This window comes from Cryptotermes secundus, unplaced genomic scaffold (genome assembly GCF_002891405.2).
Source record: "Cryptotermes secundus unplaced genomic scaffold, Csec_1.0 scaffold480, whole genome shotgun sequence".
In the NCBI taxonomy this organism is placed as follows: domain Eukaryota; kingdom Metazoa; phylum Arthropoda; class Insecta; order Blattodea; family Kalotermitidae; genus Cryptotermes; species Cryptotermes secundus.
In genome coordinates, this window is record NW_019732379.1 from 11,177 (window position 1) to 32,154 (window position 20,978).

At 39.4% G+C, this 20,978-nt stretch overlaps 2 protein-coding genes across 2 annotated transcripts in view; one reads left to right on the forward strand and one right to left on the reverse strand.

Annotated features, from left to right (window-relative positions):
• The window catches only part of LOC111867572 (ataxin-2 homolog), a gene marked incomplete at its 5' end in the record, with an annotated part of 16,868 nt that extends 5,143 nt beyond the window's left edge, over positions 1 to 11,725 (forward strand). The window contains 2 exon segments of the mRNA XM_033752721.1: positions 3,275 to 3,866; positions 7,672 to 11,725. Coding sequence (XP_033608612.1) covers positions 3,275 to 3,866; positions 7,672 to 7,721 — 642 coding nt within the window.
• A 4,216-nt stretch (positions 11,726 to 15,941) lies between these two features.
• LOC111867580 (protein GVQW3-like) lies at positions 15,942 to 16,442 on the reverse strand. The gene has a single exon (XM_023857567.1). The coding sequence runs from the start codon at positions 16,440 to 16,442 to the stop codon at positions 15,942 to 15,944; it is 501 nt and encodes a 166-aa protein (XP_023713335.1).
• Between the last annotated feature and the right edge of the window lie 4,536 nt (positions 16,443 to 20,978).

The window sequence follows — 20,978 nt, forward strand, 5'->3', positions numbered from 1 at the left end:
GCTGCAAGAAGAGTAGCCGCAACAACAGGAGATGCTGCAGGAACAGCCACCGACGAAAAGGAACGGGGATGCACCGTTAGGCTATTCGGGACGAACAGCCTTAAGGAGGGAGCAGTGTGACATGTTGACCCCTACCTCCCCAGCGGTATGTGGCGGTAACGTAACGCTCGCGTTACTATGGTAATAGGCGAGTTCCCGCCCCGCCACTCCCCTCCGCGGTGACGTCACCGAGGGATATCGCGGTCGCTAGGCAACGCGAATCAACAGCGGCGACGTTACGATAGTAACAGCGGTGACCTCCGCTAGCGTTACATAGCAACACAGCGCCAGGCAAAAAGGGTGCCTATTACATGGCCGTTTTCCCGTACTGTCCGATCGAGGCTACATACAGAGCAGCGAAGGCTATTCACAGTCAGTTCTAATGTGGCTACCGCAGCGTTGTACTGAGTCAGTCAGCGAGTCCTGGACCTATCGTCGAGTTAGCCAGCAACCAGTCAGTTGTATTGTGGCATTTGGAGTGTACTAAGTGTGATACTGCAGATAGCAGTAATCGTCAGATTGTAATTTGGGTGATTGTGAGAGCGGATGTGAAATAAAATTCGCTAGATAAAATACATCGTGAAGTTATTTGTCGCGTCATACGCCCGATACGCGACAACTGGTGTCAGAAGTGGGATCAGTAACGTAAACACGTTACAATATAATGATTCATTGTCCAGTTCTCTGTTGCTACCAAGATATTTCCAATTTGTTTTTCCCCTACCAACCAGTTCCCTACAGCAGTAATATGAAATATATCCAGTCCTGTACCTGCTGTACTACTCCACTGCAGTATGGAGGGGAGTGAAGAGTTCAAACCATTTATCGTAAACAAGTTCGAAGAACCAGGTTGGATGAAAACCATAGGGAACTAGCATAAAGTCATTTGAGATTTTAATGGGAAATAATTAAAACAGACTTCCTCAAGAATAACCAATTTTGATAAATTGAAAAGTTCTGGAAGGAGTGCTGCGTTTATACTAGGCTTGTTCAGGTCTCATATTTTTGAGATTAAGTTGTGAAATAATTCTCAATCATGTTTCAAACTTTCATCTTTCATGCCTCAAATATGAGAATTTTGTAACAACTGCTTTTATTTTACATGTTAAGGTCTTTATGTTATAATGGCTCAGTATAATTTGTACTTGTCTCTTTCCGTTTTTTGGCCTACTTCCCTTACTTTGAAAAAATACAAAAAATTATGGGAAAAACTAATCACCTACCTTCTTTTGATATGACATGGCCCGCAGAGAAAACTTGTCCAATTCATTTGTTGTTGTATATTTGTTTGTTGCCACAGGATTGTGTTTACCAAACATGTTGCAAACTGCTGGGCCATTGCCTTCAGACCTTAGGAGGGACACCACACATGCACATGCACACGCGCGCGCACACACGCACACACACACACCTGTGCACATGTGAAGTAGAGGAACTGTTGAAGGTGGTGTCTTCTGACTGGCTTTGGTCCAACCAAAGCTATGTAAAGAGGACAGCTTTTTGCTCAGGACCATGGTTAGCAGTTGGTCACAGTGCACAGAAACTCAAGAGTAGGAAGACATAATCACCAAACCGTTGTCTAGCAGTGGCCATCTCATTGGTGGTTTTCTGACTGCACTGTTTTGACTTTCGTGCGTCATGTCACGTGGTTATATGGTATGGTATTTCCGTCTCTTCTGGCTCCACTATTTCGGCTCTCAGGAGTTTAGGGGTATGAGTACAGACAGCAAGTCTTCTTTTTAGCCTTCTTTCCTGTGTGGTCCTTGTTATACCAAAGGAAAGTAGGTGATTAACTCTTCCCAGAACTTTTTGTATTTTAGCCTACTTACCTTAATTTGAGAAAAATAAAAGGGTCCTGAGTGAGATATATGGTCCAAGGCCTGATGGGTAGGTAAAATATATGATAAAATATGAACTTCAAGGTGTGAAATTATTTTTATTCAATTCCAAATCATTGTTCATAAATCCATGAATTTAGATTCATAACTCAAACTGTAAAATTTATGCAGCGGTTCTTTCCGTCTCTTAAGATCATATAAGTAGTACTTACCCCAAACTGTTCATTTAATCATTTCATGGAAGCATCCATGTTTAATTCTAAAAATAACCCCACCTTCTTCCTTATACTTGATTAAAAGTGGTTTCTTTTAGTCTTCCCACTAAGTGGGGCACACAGTAGCATAGTTGGTTGAAGCACTGTGCTAAAAGGCGAAAGGTCATGGGGTCAATTCCCGATGAGGTCATTGGATTTTTCAGTTTACCTAATCCTTCCATCTGCACTATGGCCCTGGGGTTGAGTCAGCCTCTAACAGAAAGGAGTACCAGGAATTTTCCTGGGGTTAACAAGCAACCGGTGCATAAGGCTGACCTCACTGCCATCTGTGAGCTGATTGTCCTAAAAATGTGAGATCCTTGTCATCTCACAACCCTATAGCCTCAATGGCCTGTTACAGGGATATCTCTACCCCTTCAAGTTCCATAAAATGCTGGGAAATTCTTGAGTAGCTGCAGAATTGGCGACTCCTCCAGAAGGGCTCAGCTCCATGAAAAAAAAACACAGTAATCTCAAAGAACCAGGTGTACACACAAACGGGGAGACTTGAAGTTAGGAGGACTGCACACTTAAATAAAGCAGCCAGGTGGCGAACTACTCAATGATACCAACCCTTCAGTTTAAAAAGTACCCAGACTTTTGGCCCTTCTGCATTTCTGGATCCTGGCAAGAGGTTCAGTACTATATTAATGTTGTAGCCAAATTTTTTGACTACTTTATTTAATTTTAAATTTTATTTTTTGGTCCCAAGCACTTGTGATGAGGTTTACTGTGTTTTCTTACCTTTGTGTTTACCAAGATGTTTTTGCTATTTAAGTTCTGGCTTCCCTTGGGAATTATTTAAGAAGGCATAATATCTGCAGTTTATATTGGCCAGTGGGTTTTGTGCTTTTCTTTGAACTCCAGGTTGTCCTCTAACTATGGTGTAACATTTGTGGTATATTTTCATGTGCATGAAGGGTCATTCTGCAGTAGAAATTCAAACCCTTGGAAGGATTTTAAGATGTTGAAAAGTTATTGGAAATGCCCAGGTCCTGCTAGGAATTTGTAATTATGTAAATAAGGAAATGGTGCTTTAATGGCCATACATGAACCTTTCGCTGAATGCTATTCACAGAGTTAAAAATGCAAGATTATGCAGTTTGGATATGCTAAGAACATATCATTACTTTTTTTATATAGGTTGTTCGTATGGTACAACAGGGAGCAGGCATGGTTCCTATAGGAACTGTACCAACATCAATGAGTTATCACCATGAATCACCTGGACCTCAGCCCCCACCAGGCCCCCATCAACTTCAGTATATGTCCCCTGCTCCACCAGCAGCCATGGGGCCACCGCATCATGCCCATCCACATCATCCTCATCCTCACCACCATGGACACCCTCCTCCTCCACCCTCTCAGCAGGGTCCGCCTCCACCTGGTGGGCCATCACCTGCCCAAGGAGCCACTCCTAATCCGCCAGGCCCTCCACACACTCCAGTAGGTGCTCCAAATAATGCAAGTGCAGCAGGGGGAGGTGGTTACCACCACCATCCACAAGGTGGTCACCCACAGTCCCCAGCTGGGGCACCACCAGCTACATACCAACAACCTCCTCCAGGGCCACCACAAGGGCATCCACCTAGTGGACCCCATACATATTCTATAATGTGCTCAGTGCTGCCACCAGGCCAGTTGGCTCCAGGTCCACATACTCCACACCATCCTATGATGCAGCCAGCCAGCATGCAGCAGGCTGCAGTGCAGTACATTCATCACCAGCATCAAGGTAATGTTAGCACCCTAATAGATTCAAGCAGTCATTTGTCTAGATGTCTGCCTGAACACAGTTAAGATGTGATTCATGTTTAACTGAGGGATCAAATGTGGTTAAGTGCATAGCGATCTTGCCTTATATTCAGTAGAGTCCAAGTCTGTATCTTAGCTTGGAGACTGGCTGTCCTGATTGATGCTCTATCTTGCCTTATATTCAGATATTCAGTAGAGTCCAAGTTTGTATCTTAGCTTGAAGACTGGCTGTCCTGATTGATGGCTCTATCTTGCCTTATATTCAGATATTCAGTAGAGTCCAAGTTTGTATCTTAGCTTGAAGACTGGCTCTCCTGATTGAGGGCTCTTACACTTTTCTATGATTCCTACAGGCAGGTGATAGGATGGTACACAAATTTGGGTTGTGACTGCTTCCTTCCCTTTCCTGTTCATTATTCTCTGGCATATTATCATGACATTTCCATCTATACAAAATTATGAAGTTTCTATTAAAGACTTTTTTTATATTGGAGCTGTCTGTAGAAAAAATGAAAGCCTTTTACCATGTCCATTTTTTCAGTAATGTTTGCTTCATATATTTCATATCTTGCATATTGCAGTCATTTGCATGAAGAATGGATTGGCAGACATGTTTTTCATGTGCAGTTTACATTTCGTAATGTCTTAGACATCTAAGGCAGATGTGTCAGAATGGTGATCTTTAGCTCTCAGTGCTTTTTGATGGCCTTTGAGTAGCTAGTCATGTCAAGAGTGCAACTGTTCTTTTAAGTTTCACCTCTCTTCACTTACCAACTGCTTATCTAAGCACCGAGCTCTGCTTTCCACCTGTTTCACACTGCTTTTCTGCTTGGCTCAGCCTTGAAAGTGGAGGTGATATGTTCCTCCAAAATATGATCGACTTTCAACAGGCTACATGGATATTATATCCCAGAAGAACAACTTCATAACAAGAATTTTCTCTAGTAGACCAATTTTTCGTTGTTACAGTTTATAAATCTAGCCATTTTTCACAATGCACTAAAGTGTAATACTGTGTTTACTGAAAGAAATTGACTGTATGAAAGATGATCCCATGATAGGAAACATGTTGGCACAGGAAAAGCAATTTTATGAATTTTCTTCTTACTGTACTACAAACACATGACACGGAATAAATATATGGCTATTATAAATAATTTGAGTGATAAGAAATTAGTATATTTTCAAAATGGTTACAGATACAAACATGAAATGTCTTGAAAACAGCAAGAAAACTCTTTTAAGTTTTGTTGACAACATGTATTGTATATCAGCTGCAACTGACACTTCGATCACAATCAAAGGAAAATGTCTCAACTGCAGAAGGCTTGGGTAGGATGAACAGGACCCATTCCCTGGCCCCTGATAGCCCTGGACCTTACTCCATGCAATTTCTACATCTGGGGATATGTGAAAGACCAAGTATACCAACTTCCAATGGCACAGTCCCTTTGAGAGCTTGAAGAGCTAATTTCACAGGCCATGATTAGTGCTGATGAGTCATAGTTATGATGTACATGGGAAGAATTTGAATGTTACAGAGTAATTGATGGAGCACATATTGAACATCTGTACATAAACTTCGTAAAAGTTAAATATACATCTTCAAGGAACAGACAGAATAGTGATGTATGTATGGTATTATAAATACTTTTCAAAACAAAATTGTTGCTCATGGAAATTCAAATAAAGGGGTGCAATTTGAAACCTGTAAATCTTTAAGTCTGAGTGAGTTACAATGAATATGCACATATTGGACTGTTGAGAAATGAATTTCATGTTTAGGTTCAAGCTTTCAGGCTTTTGAATTAAAATTTTTCATGATCATTGCACCATTTATCTTTGTGTCAAAAGAAGCAAATAAAGATCTACAAATCAGACTTGTTGAAATCCAGTGGGACTCCGTTATAAAATCACAGTTTAATGAGATGTGCATGCTTAAGTTTTATTATTATTTATGTACAAATCGGTTCCTAAAATACTCCAGTTTGTATTCCAAATATGTGTGATGTTTGTCAGTACTTACATGTCTAAGCATCTGTTGTTCTCACGGAAGGAAACAAGACTCCAGGAAATGAGTGTTAACAGGCACAGCCTTGTCATCAGTGATAGATGTAAAATTAATCAGGAATTTAAACTTAACATTGGTAAGCTGAGTGCAAGTAAAATATGTCAAGTCTCTGGATGAACTATTTACCTAGTGGAAAAAATGAAATAATTAATAATGTTAGCCTTCACTTCTACATGTTCAAGCTAACAGAAAACTGAAAAATGTTTTTCTGAAATTCATTATTGGTTTATTTAAGGGCGTGCGGTAGTGTAGTTGGTTGAGTGGCTACGCTAGAAGCTGGAACGTCGCGGGTTTAAGTCCCGATGAGGTCATTGGATTTTTTTCAATTGACCTAATCCTTCCAGCAGCACTATGACCCTAGGGATGACTTAGCCTCTAACAGAAATGAGTACCAGGAATTAATTAAATAATTTTCCTCGGGAGTAAAGCGTGGCCAGCACGTAAGGCTGACAACCTTACCGCCGTCTTTGAGCCGATTGTCTAGGTAATGTGGGATCCTCAACATCTCACAAGCCTATGGTCTTTCATGGCCTGGTACAAGGATAGCTTTACTTTTTTTTACTTTACTTTTTCAACAGTTCACTGTCAAATGGTAGAGTAATCACTGAATAAGAAATTGGAAAAAGTGTGGAAAGGAGCATTCATTACAGCATTACAGTAAGTTATAACCATGAAAACTCTGAATCAGGATAGTCTAATGCCTGGCTAAAATTTTAACCGAGGACCTTCCAAAGCAGAACAGCTGTGTGAACCCCTTGAACCCAACATTTGGTGTCGGAAACTCTGAAAGAAATTTTAAAGAGCTGTAATTGTTACAGTAAATAAATGTACTCTATCAATAATTGTTCCTCTCTTATCTACAAAAGTTATAGTAGCCTGAGTTACTATTTAGACAACAAAAAACACTGGGAATCCACAACTGGACTCAAACAAGCCAAAGGATTAATATCAGGACCCTCTGCCAAAAAGAACGAGGGACCTGTTAAAATTAAACAAGAGATCAACTAAGATGGGTGGTAGGATTACTTACTGGACACTGCCACCTAAAAGGGCACCTTTTCAAACTGGGACTGACAGACGACCCAACTTGTGCGAGGTGCCTACAAGAAGATGAATCAGGCAATCAGGCACACACATCGTATGTGATTGTGAGGCTATAGCTTACCTAAGATATCACCACCTGGGTCAGTTGTTCATGGAACCAAGTGACTTTTGTGACACCCCCATAAATAAAGTCCTGCATTTCATTCAAAGTGTAGGATTAATGAAGGATTAATCCAAAAGGGAAGCAAGTAGATCTTTGAAGGTCACAGTGGGAGGGCTGGTTTTTATGGCTCACCCCTCATACTCATACTATTTGGACAAAAAGAAATTGTGGGCAACCTGAGACATTTATCGTCATTTCAGTCACATCACTGTGGCCATTTTGCGGTAAAAAGAGATATTTATTTTATGTTATGTGCCAATCCTTCTTATACACTAAACCCTTTTTAACAGTGAAATGTAATTACAGCTTCATGTAAAATAGAGGCTCTTAAACTGTTACAGACCAAATTAAGTTCATGCTATGGTCTTTAGTGGAAACCCTTGATACCAAATTTCATAAAAATGCAGTGAGTAATTTCAGAGTCATAACATATGTAGTTGTGATCTTCATGTTATATGCTCTTGTCTTATGTAAAATGATGCTATTGATGTAATTTATTTGTTTCAGTGGGCAGTACCCAGCCGCATATTCAAGTGATCTTGCCCCACAACCAATGATGAGAGGGCATCAGTTAGTAGCAAGAAAACAGCTAAATAATAATTAATAATAATTACATACAGTAAAGCAGTAAAACAGAAGTTAAAAGCATTCTCCCATACAGTGCACATGCCAGTAAAGGAATAACTATTTTGCTGGGAAGGCAGATCAGAGATTATTAGCTCCTGATGAAGGATGAGATTGTTATTGTTAATGTAAGATGTCAGCCCAGTGCTTGGGACTTTATGAGGGAGCTCTGCGTGATGGAAAAAGGTTGTACTAGAAGCTGTGAAGGAAAGTATGGAGAAGTGCATTATATTTTGATCAATTCTACTCCATTTCCTTCAGTTATTTTAAAGGATCAACAGGTTCTTAAGGATTGAGAACTAATTGCCTTATATCCTCTGTTGGCCTTGTTCAGTAGTGTATTCTATATCTGCCTCTCACTGAAACAAAACAAGAGAACTGTGACTGCATAGTGTTCATAGCGTTAAAATAAGTGAATGGGAATGTGGAAGTGTCTGGAGCATCTGTTATAGCTAGAACTGGGCTAGATGCACGGAAGCCTCCACTTACAGTGTGGTAGTCGAGAGACTTGTTCCTAATATCTGACCTCAAGTCGGTAGTGGAAGAAATAAGGAGGGATTCAATCTCTCTCTGTGCCCCATCAGGCAGTCCTGTACCCCAACAGTATTCAGTTATACATAAAATAGATAAAGTATACTTTTGTACACAGTGCTGCTATTACCATGTATTCCATGGTATATTGCTTTATATGGTGTTCTTTAATCTTGGAATACTAAAGGGAGTAAGATTAGGAAACATTTATTAGTTAACCTAGGAGGGATAGGGTTTTTCTCTGTGTTTATACTTCCCTTATGTGTCTTGGGGAAGTAATCAAGAAACAGATAAGCCTGTGCATATCCCTAAGTGGTCGAACTTCATGAGCATGAAGTTGGCCCTAAATACACATTATTTTGTGCAACATGGCCATTGTTGTATATAGTAACTGATCATCTGCAAATGAAACTGAAAATAGAGTATAAAAATCTGTCCTTCATAGTTCACATTACTGTTTCTTATAACAGTTTGTGCCCCATAACATTTTCTGTTTCTTCACATTGTGTGATTATTACTTCATGTCCGATTCTGTATGGGATAGGAAGTCAGGTCATCAGAAGATTGTGCAGGAGGCATCTGTATTGTGACAGGATGATCCAGGGATAAGTCAAAACATAAAGCAAGTTCTTGTTACTCTGTCATCAGGACTCTTCTTACAGGCCTTTATAGAACTTCATCAGTATTACTGCATTGTTCTTATTTTTAGGGAATGACAGTATTAAGAGAGAACGCTTTACACTTGAATATGTGATGTAACTGAAAGATCGTTGTCAGCTGGTACACTGACACATTGAGAACATGATCTGACTCTTGAAGTATAGTTAGAATTCTTGCCAGAAATGAGAAAAGTGTAAAAACATATATTTATAGCATTAAATTTTATATTTTTCTTGTCATTCTGGGCAAAGAATACTCTCCCTTTTATGCTCAGTAATTGAGAGCCTCTTTTCTCTGCCATTGACTGTAAGGTTGATGTTAGGAGGGGAATACATTTCCACACGTGCTCTTTTCTAATTTAAAATAGCATGTTATATATGTTATGTCTAGTGGATATTCTGACATGGTTCAGTTATAACAGCCAACAAGTTCTGAACTTTGTTATTGATGAATATTTATCATACATATAGTGTAAATTCAATTCTAGATAAATTTGGCAGCATTTTTAGTGCAGAATGTAACATTGTTATATCAATTAATTAAATTTTTGGTTTGATTATAAACATTTGCATTACTAAAATCTGTTTCATATAAGTCATGTATATACCCTATTTGCATTTACATGTCCCTCAATTTGTTTCATTTTTCTTAACGAAAGTCAGGAGAAATGCACCTTCAGTTAAATGAGAATGAAATATTTTTCAGTTGCACCTTTAGCCAATTTTTAATTTTACATTAATTTATCCTTTTCTCTTCTTAATTATCTTAATTTCTGTGATTTATGGCAAAATGTAAACAGGTCATTCCTTTTTAGCTTGATTCTGTATCATAATGTGTACACCAAATCTGTGTGTGCAGTAAACATTGTCTATGAGACTGTGTGGTAGTTGGACTGGCTTAATACAAAGAAATATTGTTAAAAAATTGTATTCCTGTGCTTTGAAATTCAGCAACTGTAGGACTATCTACTTTTTGTGAACCTCAGTAACTGAAACATTAGAATTCTGTCAGAACTGATATCAGTCTTATTTCCTGCAGCTGTAGATCCCAGTCTACATAATATTTGTGCTGTGTTAAACTAGCAGGTACTAGCCATCTGTAATGTGCAGCAGAACCATGGAGTAACAAGTTGCAGTGTGGTTTATCCCATTGTCTGGTCTTCTTTCAGTCAGTGGTATGTGGTTACTGTGACACTGTGATTATGGGAAGCATTTTCTTATTAATGCTAATTAAATTAAGGGATTCAGTATTGTGCTTTATGCCATAAAACTTATTGGCATGATATTAATTTTGTGACATGACCTTAACAACTAGGACATTTTTTCCACTAAATTGGAGAGTTTCGGGTTATTTATTCTGATTCTTTGTGTGTTCTTAACACACTTCTAAAACACAGAATGGACTGAGAAGTCACAATCACTCTATGCAACATGCATCTAAGGGATTGACAACACCTTCCTAGCTCGGCTCATTTCTTTCCATTTTCATCCTGACCACCTTGTGGTCTAATGGTAAGACTGTACACTCTCGTTCAGAAGGTTCTGACTTGTCTCTGATCAAATCTGTGTGCGTATTTTCTACACACAGGTTTAAACCTTCACCTTCACCAAAGACAAAGCCTCACCCATGGTTTGGAGCTCATGTTAGACTAAAACCCCTTCTCATGATCATCTTCCCATAAGGAGCAACAGGATCTGCCTTATGGGTGTTCCCATTTTTTAAACAGATTATACATCTTTAAGTGAGTAGAAGTCAGAGAGATAAACATTGACGATATCTGGAGACCTGGACAAATAGCAGTAGCATTTTACATATATAAAATTTGCATTACAATTTCATATCATGTTTATAGCACAGTTAAAAGTAAAATGCTGAAAAAAAATGCAGTTTCTGTTGTAAGCACACAACAGCAAAATTTGTTCTTACTGCTTATCTTCCTGGCTACTGCAAATCCCTATCAGTTCAGCCAAGGAACATTTATTTTTGTCATTAAACTTCTGAAAGGATAGCCTGTAACTGCACTGCTACTTGCATGCCTTTACATCATGTACTCATATAACTGACATGAAATAGAATGGCACTTGTGATTCAGTTAGTTGTTGGTGACATTTAGCAAAGATTCCATTGACTTGATAGTTTTTAAAAGAATGACCAAGAAAGTGAGTAACTACTGTTGTTTGTGATAGTACACCAAACCAACTCCTCTCCAGAATCACAGACTTGCAAGGCAGTTATACTGAAAATCATCTTAAATGTACCTTTCTTCCTCCAGTGACACTGAATTGAGTGTCCAACTAATTCTTGACATGGATGCATATGTGAGAGAAACTATTAATTTGGCTAGTTTATTGCTCTTTCCTTGAAAAAGCAGCAAACTGTCAAAAATATGCTTTCTATTGCTCATATAAAATTGTCATTTCAAACTGCTTGACATTGCTGCATGTGGTTGGATTATTCAATATCAAAATAAGCTTACATGTTTATGAAAGGATCTCTTTGTAGAGATCTTGAGTCAAGTACTTCATTCCCTTGCCATTATATGTAGCTATCTTATCAAGTACTGTTTCTGGGCTATTAGTGTGAAGTGAGTTCCTTCAGGTGGTATTTATAAAAACTTTATTTCTACAGTGAAAATGTAGTGTTTTTGTTAAACTACATAAATAGAAATGTAAACGGAGTTTAACCGCTAGAATGATAAGTTAGCAGCTTTCATTTGATCTACCCATTTCCTTAATTGGAACTTCTTGGTTCAGTTTTATCATTACAATTGCCTCGTCTTTTTCTTTTTCTTTTTTTTTTAAATACATTTAAATTTGCTTTGGTTACAAATCAAAACTAAGTGGACATTCTTTTATGTCATCACAGCCTCCACATTCTTCTGCTACTATTCTGTTTGTCAGTGGATAATGTTTGTGCAGGTAGTATACATGTACTGTGATCTGTGTGCACCCCTGATATTGATAAAAGGCCACTTATTCAGATCTCCACCCTCTTTTCACTCTTTTGAGTATGGTTGATCATTTTATTCAGTAATCTTGTTATCACATTTTTTCCATTTGTGTTTGCCTTAGAGGTAGCAGCAAATTGATGATTACAATAAACACTGAACATAAATGCTTGGTTTAGCTGTGTCATATATTGAAACTGTTGCAGTGTTATAGCATACTATCACCGTATTCTGTTTACCCAGATGATTGTGACTGCAGTGTACATTGCCACATTGGAATAGTGTGTACAGCTTTTGCTATGTAATAGGCGAATAAACAGTGGTGTTATGCAACCTGTTTCTAGGCAGCAGATTAGTAAACATGTTCCTGCATCAATGAATATGCACACAACAATAGAGTTAGTGTTGGAAATGGTGTTTTCTGATCGGTCAGTGCAAAGTGGTTATAAGGAGGACAGTTGGGCCAAACAGTAAGTTGAAAGTCCAGCTGTGAAGAGAAGACTGTGTGCTGTAGTTACAGTGTTAAAATCTGTTGCCAGGATAAGACTAATGAAGATGGAAAAGACTTAGCATGTGGTATTTTGTAAAGTGTGGAGATTGATGATAGGGTTGTAATTACTTGCAGTTCTGAGTGATGTGTATAAATGGTCAGTAGATCTGTTCACCAATCCATACCCCCTCTGTAGTCACCCCTAAATCATGACATCTGGCACCAGAAATGGTTGGATTGGAAACTGCATTGGCTCATGATTCCTCCATACTTCAAACATGGAAAAAATGATCAAACATCTGATAGCCACTGTAGGAGGGTCCCAGAAGAAGTTGGCTGCCACCTGTAGAAGGATGACTTGCCACGCAGGAATGGCACAGCGTAAGGGACATGGTCATAAAGGACTGCTGGTCGAACATAGATGGAGAAATTGGACCACAGACAGTTTTGCAAGAGGATCGTCAAAAGTACGGATGTTCAGGAAGAGATGTCAAGTGAAACCAGGAGGCAACACTGCAATATGGAACCAAGGCATGAGAAAGCAGCTGTGTCTGAGGAGGGAGAGGGCAACCAGCAACGACATCAGAGGATGGAGCAAGAGACAAGAGCCACATCTGTGAAGCAGGGCAGCACACTCCAGGATCTTCAGGAAGACCATAGAGCCGGAGATTGCACAGCAAATAGTCAGGACTTCCATTAAACTGCGGAAAATGTGTGATTGGACATTGTGGAGGGGTCAATTCAGCAGAGATGGCACACACAGTAGGTGCATTGACCACCCTCAAAACTTTTGGCCTAACAAACCATAGGAAGATGATGATGATGATAAACCTGGACAGATGGCCACCCTATGAAGGAACTGCTCAGAACAAGAGCAGCAGAAGCGTTTGGAGAGTAAACACCTTGCAAACTGAGCCATAAAGAGCAAAGTGTTGCAAGCACACCCCTTGCAAAAGAAGAAATCTTGGTACACTGGAGGTTGTTGGGGATGAATATCTTTAAGGAGGGAGCAGTATAGTGTCTACAACCATTGCTGTGCAATAGGTGAATATACAATGGTGTTATGCAACCCGTTTCTAGGCAGCGGGTTGGTAAACATATTCCTGCAGCAACAAATACACACAACAATAGAGTTACTTTTTGAAAAGGTGTTTTGTACTCATTCTGTGCAACATGGTTATAAGGAAGACAATTGGGGCCACCCAGTGAGTTGAAAGTCATCCTTTGAAGAGACGACTTTGTGCTATAAGAGTATTAAAATCCATTTGCTAGCACTTCGCGGACCGGCGATTTAAATATTTAAATCACCCTGGGGACCCGGCATTTTTAAACCTACTACCCTAACTTGTGCACTGTTCACTTTAAAAATTAATATAAAAATTCCTAATTAATTTTATGAACTAAAATTTTTGGAGAACACTTTCCAGTGCTCCTAGAAATGCTTGAGAGTATGATATCTCTGGAAACATTCCCCTTTGTGAAGTGGCATTACAGAGAACTTGCAAATGTAGACATGCTCCTTTTTTTGTGAACTGTGGAAACATGGCGTTGCCTAGAAAGATGCTTCCCCTTGGAATGTTCACTTTTCACAATTTTCACAAAGGTATGTTTCCGCATATCATCTGAGAGTCGCCCTGTGGGATCCACATGAGGCTTGCATGGGGTGGGATTGGATGGGCACGGTCGCACTAAGTCTGTGTCTGACTCTGGTTCTGCCGCCACCATCTGGTCTGTAGCCCAGGGCTTTGCCACATTCATCAGAAATGCTTTGTATTTAAATTTTGAATCAGGGTTTAGATTTTTGTGATTTTTTAAATTTTTACTGTCCCTGCAATGTTAGTCACCGCAATGTTACATTATCGTCAGAGCTACGGTCACTTTTACTGTCTGTGGCCACATTTCTTTGCTCTCCCCTGTCACTGCTGCTCTCTCAAACACCATAACTACTCACCTCACAAGGCAGGTCAGCTGGCTCATTGGAAAAGAATTTGTCCTTGTCCATACCCCAACACTAACTACTGGCTGATACATACAGCTTGAAGAGCAACAAAGCATTATCGCTTATAGTGGCTTAAGAAAACAGCAAGATCAACATACTGACAAGTAAGCGAATATTCCAGAGTTTATTACGCCATTGCGTGCAACTTGGGTGGCGCCAAAGAGATGTATAGTGTGTTGCAACTTATCGTGTTTTAAAAACACGGTCCGCCATGTTTAAAAGCGAAAAACATTTTAAAGGGTGCATGGTCCGCAAAGTGCTAGGATATGACTAGTGAAGATGGAGAAGTCTTAGCATGTGGTGATTTGTGAAGGGTGGAGGTTAGCAATAGTTCTGTAATTACTTGTAGTACCAAGTGGTGTGTATAAGTAGTCATTAAATCCATTCACCAATCCATATCCCGTCTATAGTCACGCCCCAAAATCATGACAGTACAGTGCTTCTGAACCCCACTGGGGATACACATTTGACGTAAGCTGTGAGAACCAAAGGACAAAACAATGAACATACAGGCAGTGTTAATTTAAATTACAGGGAACATCCTTCCTTCTTGTGTTCCTGTATCTCCAACTTTGGAGCATAGGGCATCTGTGAAAAGCTTCATTTCATTTCAGTTTCATAATCTAAGACAGTCGGTAGGACTCCTTGGATCAGCCCATTGCAAGGCCACTGCATACTCAAAGACATCCGTGCTTTAAGTAGGATTGAAACTGATGATCCCAGCATTTGAGCAAGTGAAGACAGTTCATGCCTTAGTCTGTGCGTCCACTGTGATCAGCTTTTGCAGTAATCAGTGTATATAAATAAGTGCTGTACTTGTTTTTAACATTCTGGCCCTATTATATTGTGCCTTGCATTGAAATCTATGGTACTGCAAGCATCCACTTAACAAAAATGATCAACATAGGAATGTCATGTTATAATCATTGGCTTAAGTGTATGCAAGACAAGCCTAACCCCACCATCTTGTGTAACTTATTTTGGATTGGATGAGGGGATTTCAATAAGTAAGGGCAAAATGTGTTATATTGAGATGCACATCATATATACAGACCAAAATAAGATTTTATTTTTCCACGCAGTCACCATTCTTTGCAATATACTATTAACATCTTTCAACAAGCTTCTGTATTCTAGTAGAAAAGAAAAAGTGTTTGCTTGTTGTCGAAGCCAGAAATGCACTGCTTCCTTCACCCTGTCTTCGGTGCAAAAACTTCATCCTCACAGTGCTTCCTCAAGCATGCCAAACACTTAACAGTCAGTTGGAGTGAGGTCTGGACTGTAAGGGGGATGATTTATCATCTCAAGTTTCAGTTTCTGGATGATGGTAACTGTTGCAGCAGCAGTGTGTGGTTGTCCATTGTCATGGATAAGTGGAATGCCTTTGGACAGAAGTCCATGATGATGACTGCAAATTGCAGGCTTCAGTTTCTCTTCCAGCTTGGTGCTGTACCTTACACTGTTGACTGTCTCTCCCTTCTCCTGATAATGTTCAAGAATTGGTCTGTTCATATCCCAGAACAATGTCAGCATAATTTTTCTGGTACAGGGTACCGACTTGAACTTTCTCTTGGAAGGAGAGGGTGTGCATCGTCATTCCATGGATTGTCTTTTGGATTCTGGTTCATAATATGAACCCAGGTTTCGTCCTCTGTGACAATACGTGCAAGAAGCTGTCCACCCTCAGCATGGTAATGTGTGGAGAAAGCTCTGCAATTCAGCACACGCTTCAACTTCTGTTCCTCAGTTAACTGTCTCGGCACCCACCTGGAACACAGGTAGTGAAATTTGAGAGTTTCATGAATGATACCATATGCAGATCCAACGTTAATGTTCAGCATAGTGGCAACAGGGTCCACAGAAATCCTCCTATTCTCACCAGTAAGTGCGTCCATGTGAGCAGTGTTGGCATCACTGACAGCTGTGCATGGGTGACCTGAGTGATGTTCATCAGTGACAGATGTACCGCCTTCTTGAAATCTTTCTACCCACTCGTACACTTTCCATTCACTCACAGCTTCCACCATACTGCTGAATCGTTCTTCTGTGAATCCCCCTCAGTTACACTCCTGACCACAAAAATCGTATTACAGAACCTGCCCTATAGATGTCTACATTGTGTAGTAGTTCCAGAAGGTTGCATCCAGTCTTTTTAAATAGTCAGTCAATTTGCCCTTACTTATTGAAATAGTCACAAGCATTATTTGACTGAGTTGGTATTGCTTATAGCGTGGTCTCAGCAAAGTATAAGAAATTCTAATAAGTTTTCAGTAGATAGACTTGAAAGGATTCTGATGATGGTGTATACTGTACTTCTTTTGGCTTATTTTGGACTTCACGCATTGTCTGATTGAGACTAGCTCTTTCTAGCGGGCCCAACTGAGTAGGTTTATGCTTCCCTATCCACCTGAAGACGGAGACAGATCCAGTCTCCGAAACGTCATGGTCATTTGTCTTTTACGTACCAGACGATGGGTGAAGTCCAAAATAAGCCAAAAGAAGTAAAGTTTTCAGTAGTTGAATAGTTCAGTAGTTCAGCACAGAGAAGATTTTATGTTACCTTGTAATCTATTAAGTGGAACAATGGTTAAATATAAGAACTTGTTTGTTACAGTATGTAAAACAGTAGTAAATATTTTGTTTCAGTGATGCAGATATAGATGATGGTATAAGTTAACAATATGGAGATGGCAGTCATTCAGAGAATATTGATCCTCCTGTTGTGAGAAAGAAGTACACAGAACAGGGAAACATAAGTCATAGTCAGACACATGAACAAATTAAGTGTGCAATGTATGGTGCATGTAAATTGGTATGCATGCTACCAGGAAATTTTAGCAGTAACTTCATTGTTGAAGGTATCTGGAGTTGGAAAAGAGCATATATTATGAAATGAGGATGGAGTTTTTAGAGACAAAGTAATGAGTGCATGTGATCTGTGTGTTTGTTGGCATTAATTTTGCTACTTAAGTGCAAGTTATAATAACATCACACCTACAAGTAATAGCTGCAGTCTGCAGTAGGAGAGCAATGAGTATAAATGCAGTTTGGTTGTACTGTGAGTTTATACATTGCCAACATTAAAATTTGGCTTGATGTTAAACATTGGTGCCAGTGAATACTCATATTCAGTCTAGTGTATTATTGGACAACATTTGACAGCTTTCTGCCTCCCCACAAATAGGTCATTCTAATAATTTGCACAGGGTTGGCAAGCCTGCTTCATGGAATCAGCTTAGAATGATAGCTGATCACTGATAAAGTGCTATACCACCCTTCAGAACAATCTGAGTTTTGATTGTGACCATGGTCCTGCCACTAGATGGTTGACTGAGGCACAATTTAGAATAAATTTTATATTGAAATAAAAATAAATACCATAAAGTGATAAAACTTATTATTATTCATTTGATGTTGGTTGTCAAACCTGTCACTGTTCAAATTTCTTACATCCTGTTATGTAAACTTCCAGCTATCTTGCCTGTATGGAGAAAGGGTATGCTGCTAACATGAATCTTCTGGTTGCATGAGAAAACTCTTAGAGAAACCCAATACATGTTCACACTTTGTTCTTACATAGGAGTCCTGTTAGGAGACAATGGATTGATGGATGAAAGATTCCAGATACCTGTACTCTAAGATTATGACAAATTCAGCTGGGCTGTACTTTAATGGTACCCACAAGAGGGGGGACAATGGGCATTTTACATGCTCTTCTCTAACATTAACGTTTATTGATAACCCCTTGGTAACAGATGCAATTCTCTGCAGTTGGCATTTCTATAATGATGTTAACACTCCTGGTGGCTAATCCACAAAACACAAATTCACAAAATTACTGGGGTTTTGGACTTTTTCCATCATCTGGAATTTTAGGTAATAGAGGACATGAGAACACATTGAGAAATTGGCTCTTGAATCGGCACAACATAAACCATTGCTGTGACTCCAGTACATTGATGACACGTTTGTGGTCTGTCCATCCAGTTCACCATGGAGACAGAATCAGACTGCAATTTATTTTCTTGATATGCTGGTCAGGAGGGAAGAGATGACACTAGCCACCAAAGTCTACAGGAAACCCACCAACACTGGCTGGTACCTCAACTTCAACTCTAACCATCCACTACATGTGAAAAGATGTTTGAATCAGAGTCTGCACAACAGAGCTTCCACCATATGCCAAGGACAAGACTGAGTTAAAGAAATCAGCAGCCTGAGAACTGATCTCCAGCTCAACGGTTATCCTCAAGGTTTCATTGACTCCAAGGGTAGCAGTCGTCCAAATAAAGAGCAAAAGCCCCTGGGCTTTGTGTACATCCCATATGTGAAGGATATTTCTGAGAAGTTCAGACATAGGGAATCGATACAACGACAGGATGATCTCCAGAACTAAACACACACTTAGGAGTTCACTCATGAGAACAAGGCCAGAAAGAGATCTGCAACAGGTGGCACAGTGCATCTACAGTATTCCCTGTGAGTGTGGAAGAAGCTATATTGGGGAAACAGGGAGACCTCTAGCCGTGCAGCTCCATGAAGATAGGCACAATCTCCAACAGTGTCTTCTAGAAAAATCAAAATTAGTCCAACATGCCTATGAAGGAGGTCACAGAGTAGGGTGTGATGATGCCAGGATTTTGGAATTTGAAAGTAACAGCAGGTATAGGAAATATAAGGAATCGGCCCATATGGCATGCTTAACGAATCCAATCAGCCAACCCAGTTTGGACATTTCTCCTATCTGGATACCCGTCATCAGCAATGAGGTTTCTAACTCGCAGAGAAGATCTGTATGACATGACACTCTTCATGCATTTCCACAAGGTTCCAGTCTCAAGTGTTCAGGTTCCTCCACAGATGGCACTAGTTCGCATTGGTGCTCATGCATTTGGTTTTTGTCAGCTAGGTTTCTAGCACAGATTTCTACCTCCTTTTCTAATCTAGTTCCATGCATGTGCGTGTTGTATCACAATTTTTATTTTATGGTTTCTTGTTATCGCCCACTGAACTAGCCTAGTCTTATACGTTGAAATAGCTGGGTAAATCTGACAGGAGTTGTCCAATGATTGAGATTAGCTCTTTCTAAGGGGCCCAACTGAGTAGGTGTCTTCCTTTCTCACTTGAAGACGGAAACAGATCCGGTTTCCGAAATGTCATATCCTCTGTTACCTAAAATACTGGACAATGGAAAAAGTTCAAAACCCCAGTAATTCTGTGTGTCATCGACCATTATCAGAACCCTTCGGAATCTACAAGTTCACAAATTATTAGTTTTCTGTTGGCAATGTCTTTTTTATTTACATTGGTAGTGTTTTGAATTTCTTGCATAATGGAAGTGCTGTTTGTATCATTCTCTGCATTTTTCTACCGTTACATTGTGTTGTGAGAGCCTGTGAGAATTCATCAGTTTTCATCCATATAGTGACGGCAAAATGCGAGTGCAGTATTAATGACCATATTAAGAGCAAATATCTGTTAATTGAAGGCATGAATTAGAATACTGACAGCATGTTATGGAACGCAAAATTTTGCATTGTACATGATGGTCAGTGGAATGTCAATCATGTGAAGAAAAAAAAACTGTCTCTTCAAAACAAAGCTTCCAGTAAGAGCATAAGTAACTACTTAAGTAGGAAGAATATTAGTGAAATGGAAAAGCAGTTACCGCTAGTAGCACAGGAAGCAACCTTTGCATATCATACTGCACTGCATAACCACTGTTTCAAATCCTTGGACTGCACAACCACTATTGTGAGGAAAGTTTCCAATGATAAATTTACATGTTCACAAACAAAATGAGCAGTAATCACCAATGTTATCTTGCCATTTGCAAGAGAACAGATTCTTCAAGAGCTAGAAGAAGTTTATTTCATTTCTGTATTGACTGACTCATCTAACCATCTGGACAAGAAGTTAAGTACCTTTGATTGTTGGATATTTTCATGCAGAAAAAGGTGTGATGGTCAGAGTGCTAGAGTTAGTTATTTTAGGTGTTGAAACTTTAGATCAGCTGCTTTCTTATGTGTTAGAAATGTTCTAGAAATTGGATTTCCTTGAAAAAGTTATTGCAGTATCAGCAGATAATACCAACACAAACTTTTGCGGTAAGAAGAGGAAAGGGAACAATAATCTGTACTACAGACTGCAAGAAAAAGTATGAAAAACTTGATTGGTATTGGTTGTCCTGCACAGTGCAGTGCAGACTGCTGGAGACTGCTTACCTATTGATCTCCAGTTAATAATAATATTTATCAGCATTTCCACATTAATTGTATATGAGTTGAACTGAAATCATTTTGTGAATACACTGAAACAGAGTATAAAACTTTTGGGTCATAACAAGATAAGATGGTTCTCCCTCTTACCTGCAGTACCGAGAATTATTGATATTTTCCCTGCAGTAAAATCTTATTTCCTTTCCCTTGAGAAGTGTCCAGTCAGCCTTCAGAATTTCTTTGAAAATCCAATTTCATTCACCCTCTTACATTTCCTTACCAACCAATTATAAATCTTTTCCTTTACCATAAAATGTATTGAAATGCAGGATACCACAATAATTG

What these genes read in the sequence shown, in the direction of transcription:
- LOC111867580 (XM_023857567.1), bottom strand. Translation starts at nt 16,442, where the DNA reads ATGGTGGAAGCTGTGAGTGAATGGAAAGTGTACGAGTGGGTAGAAAGA.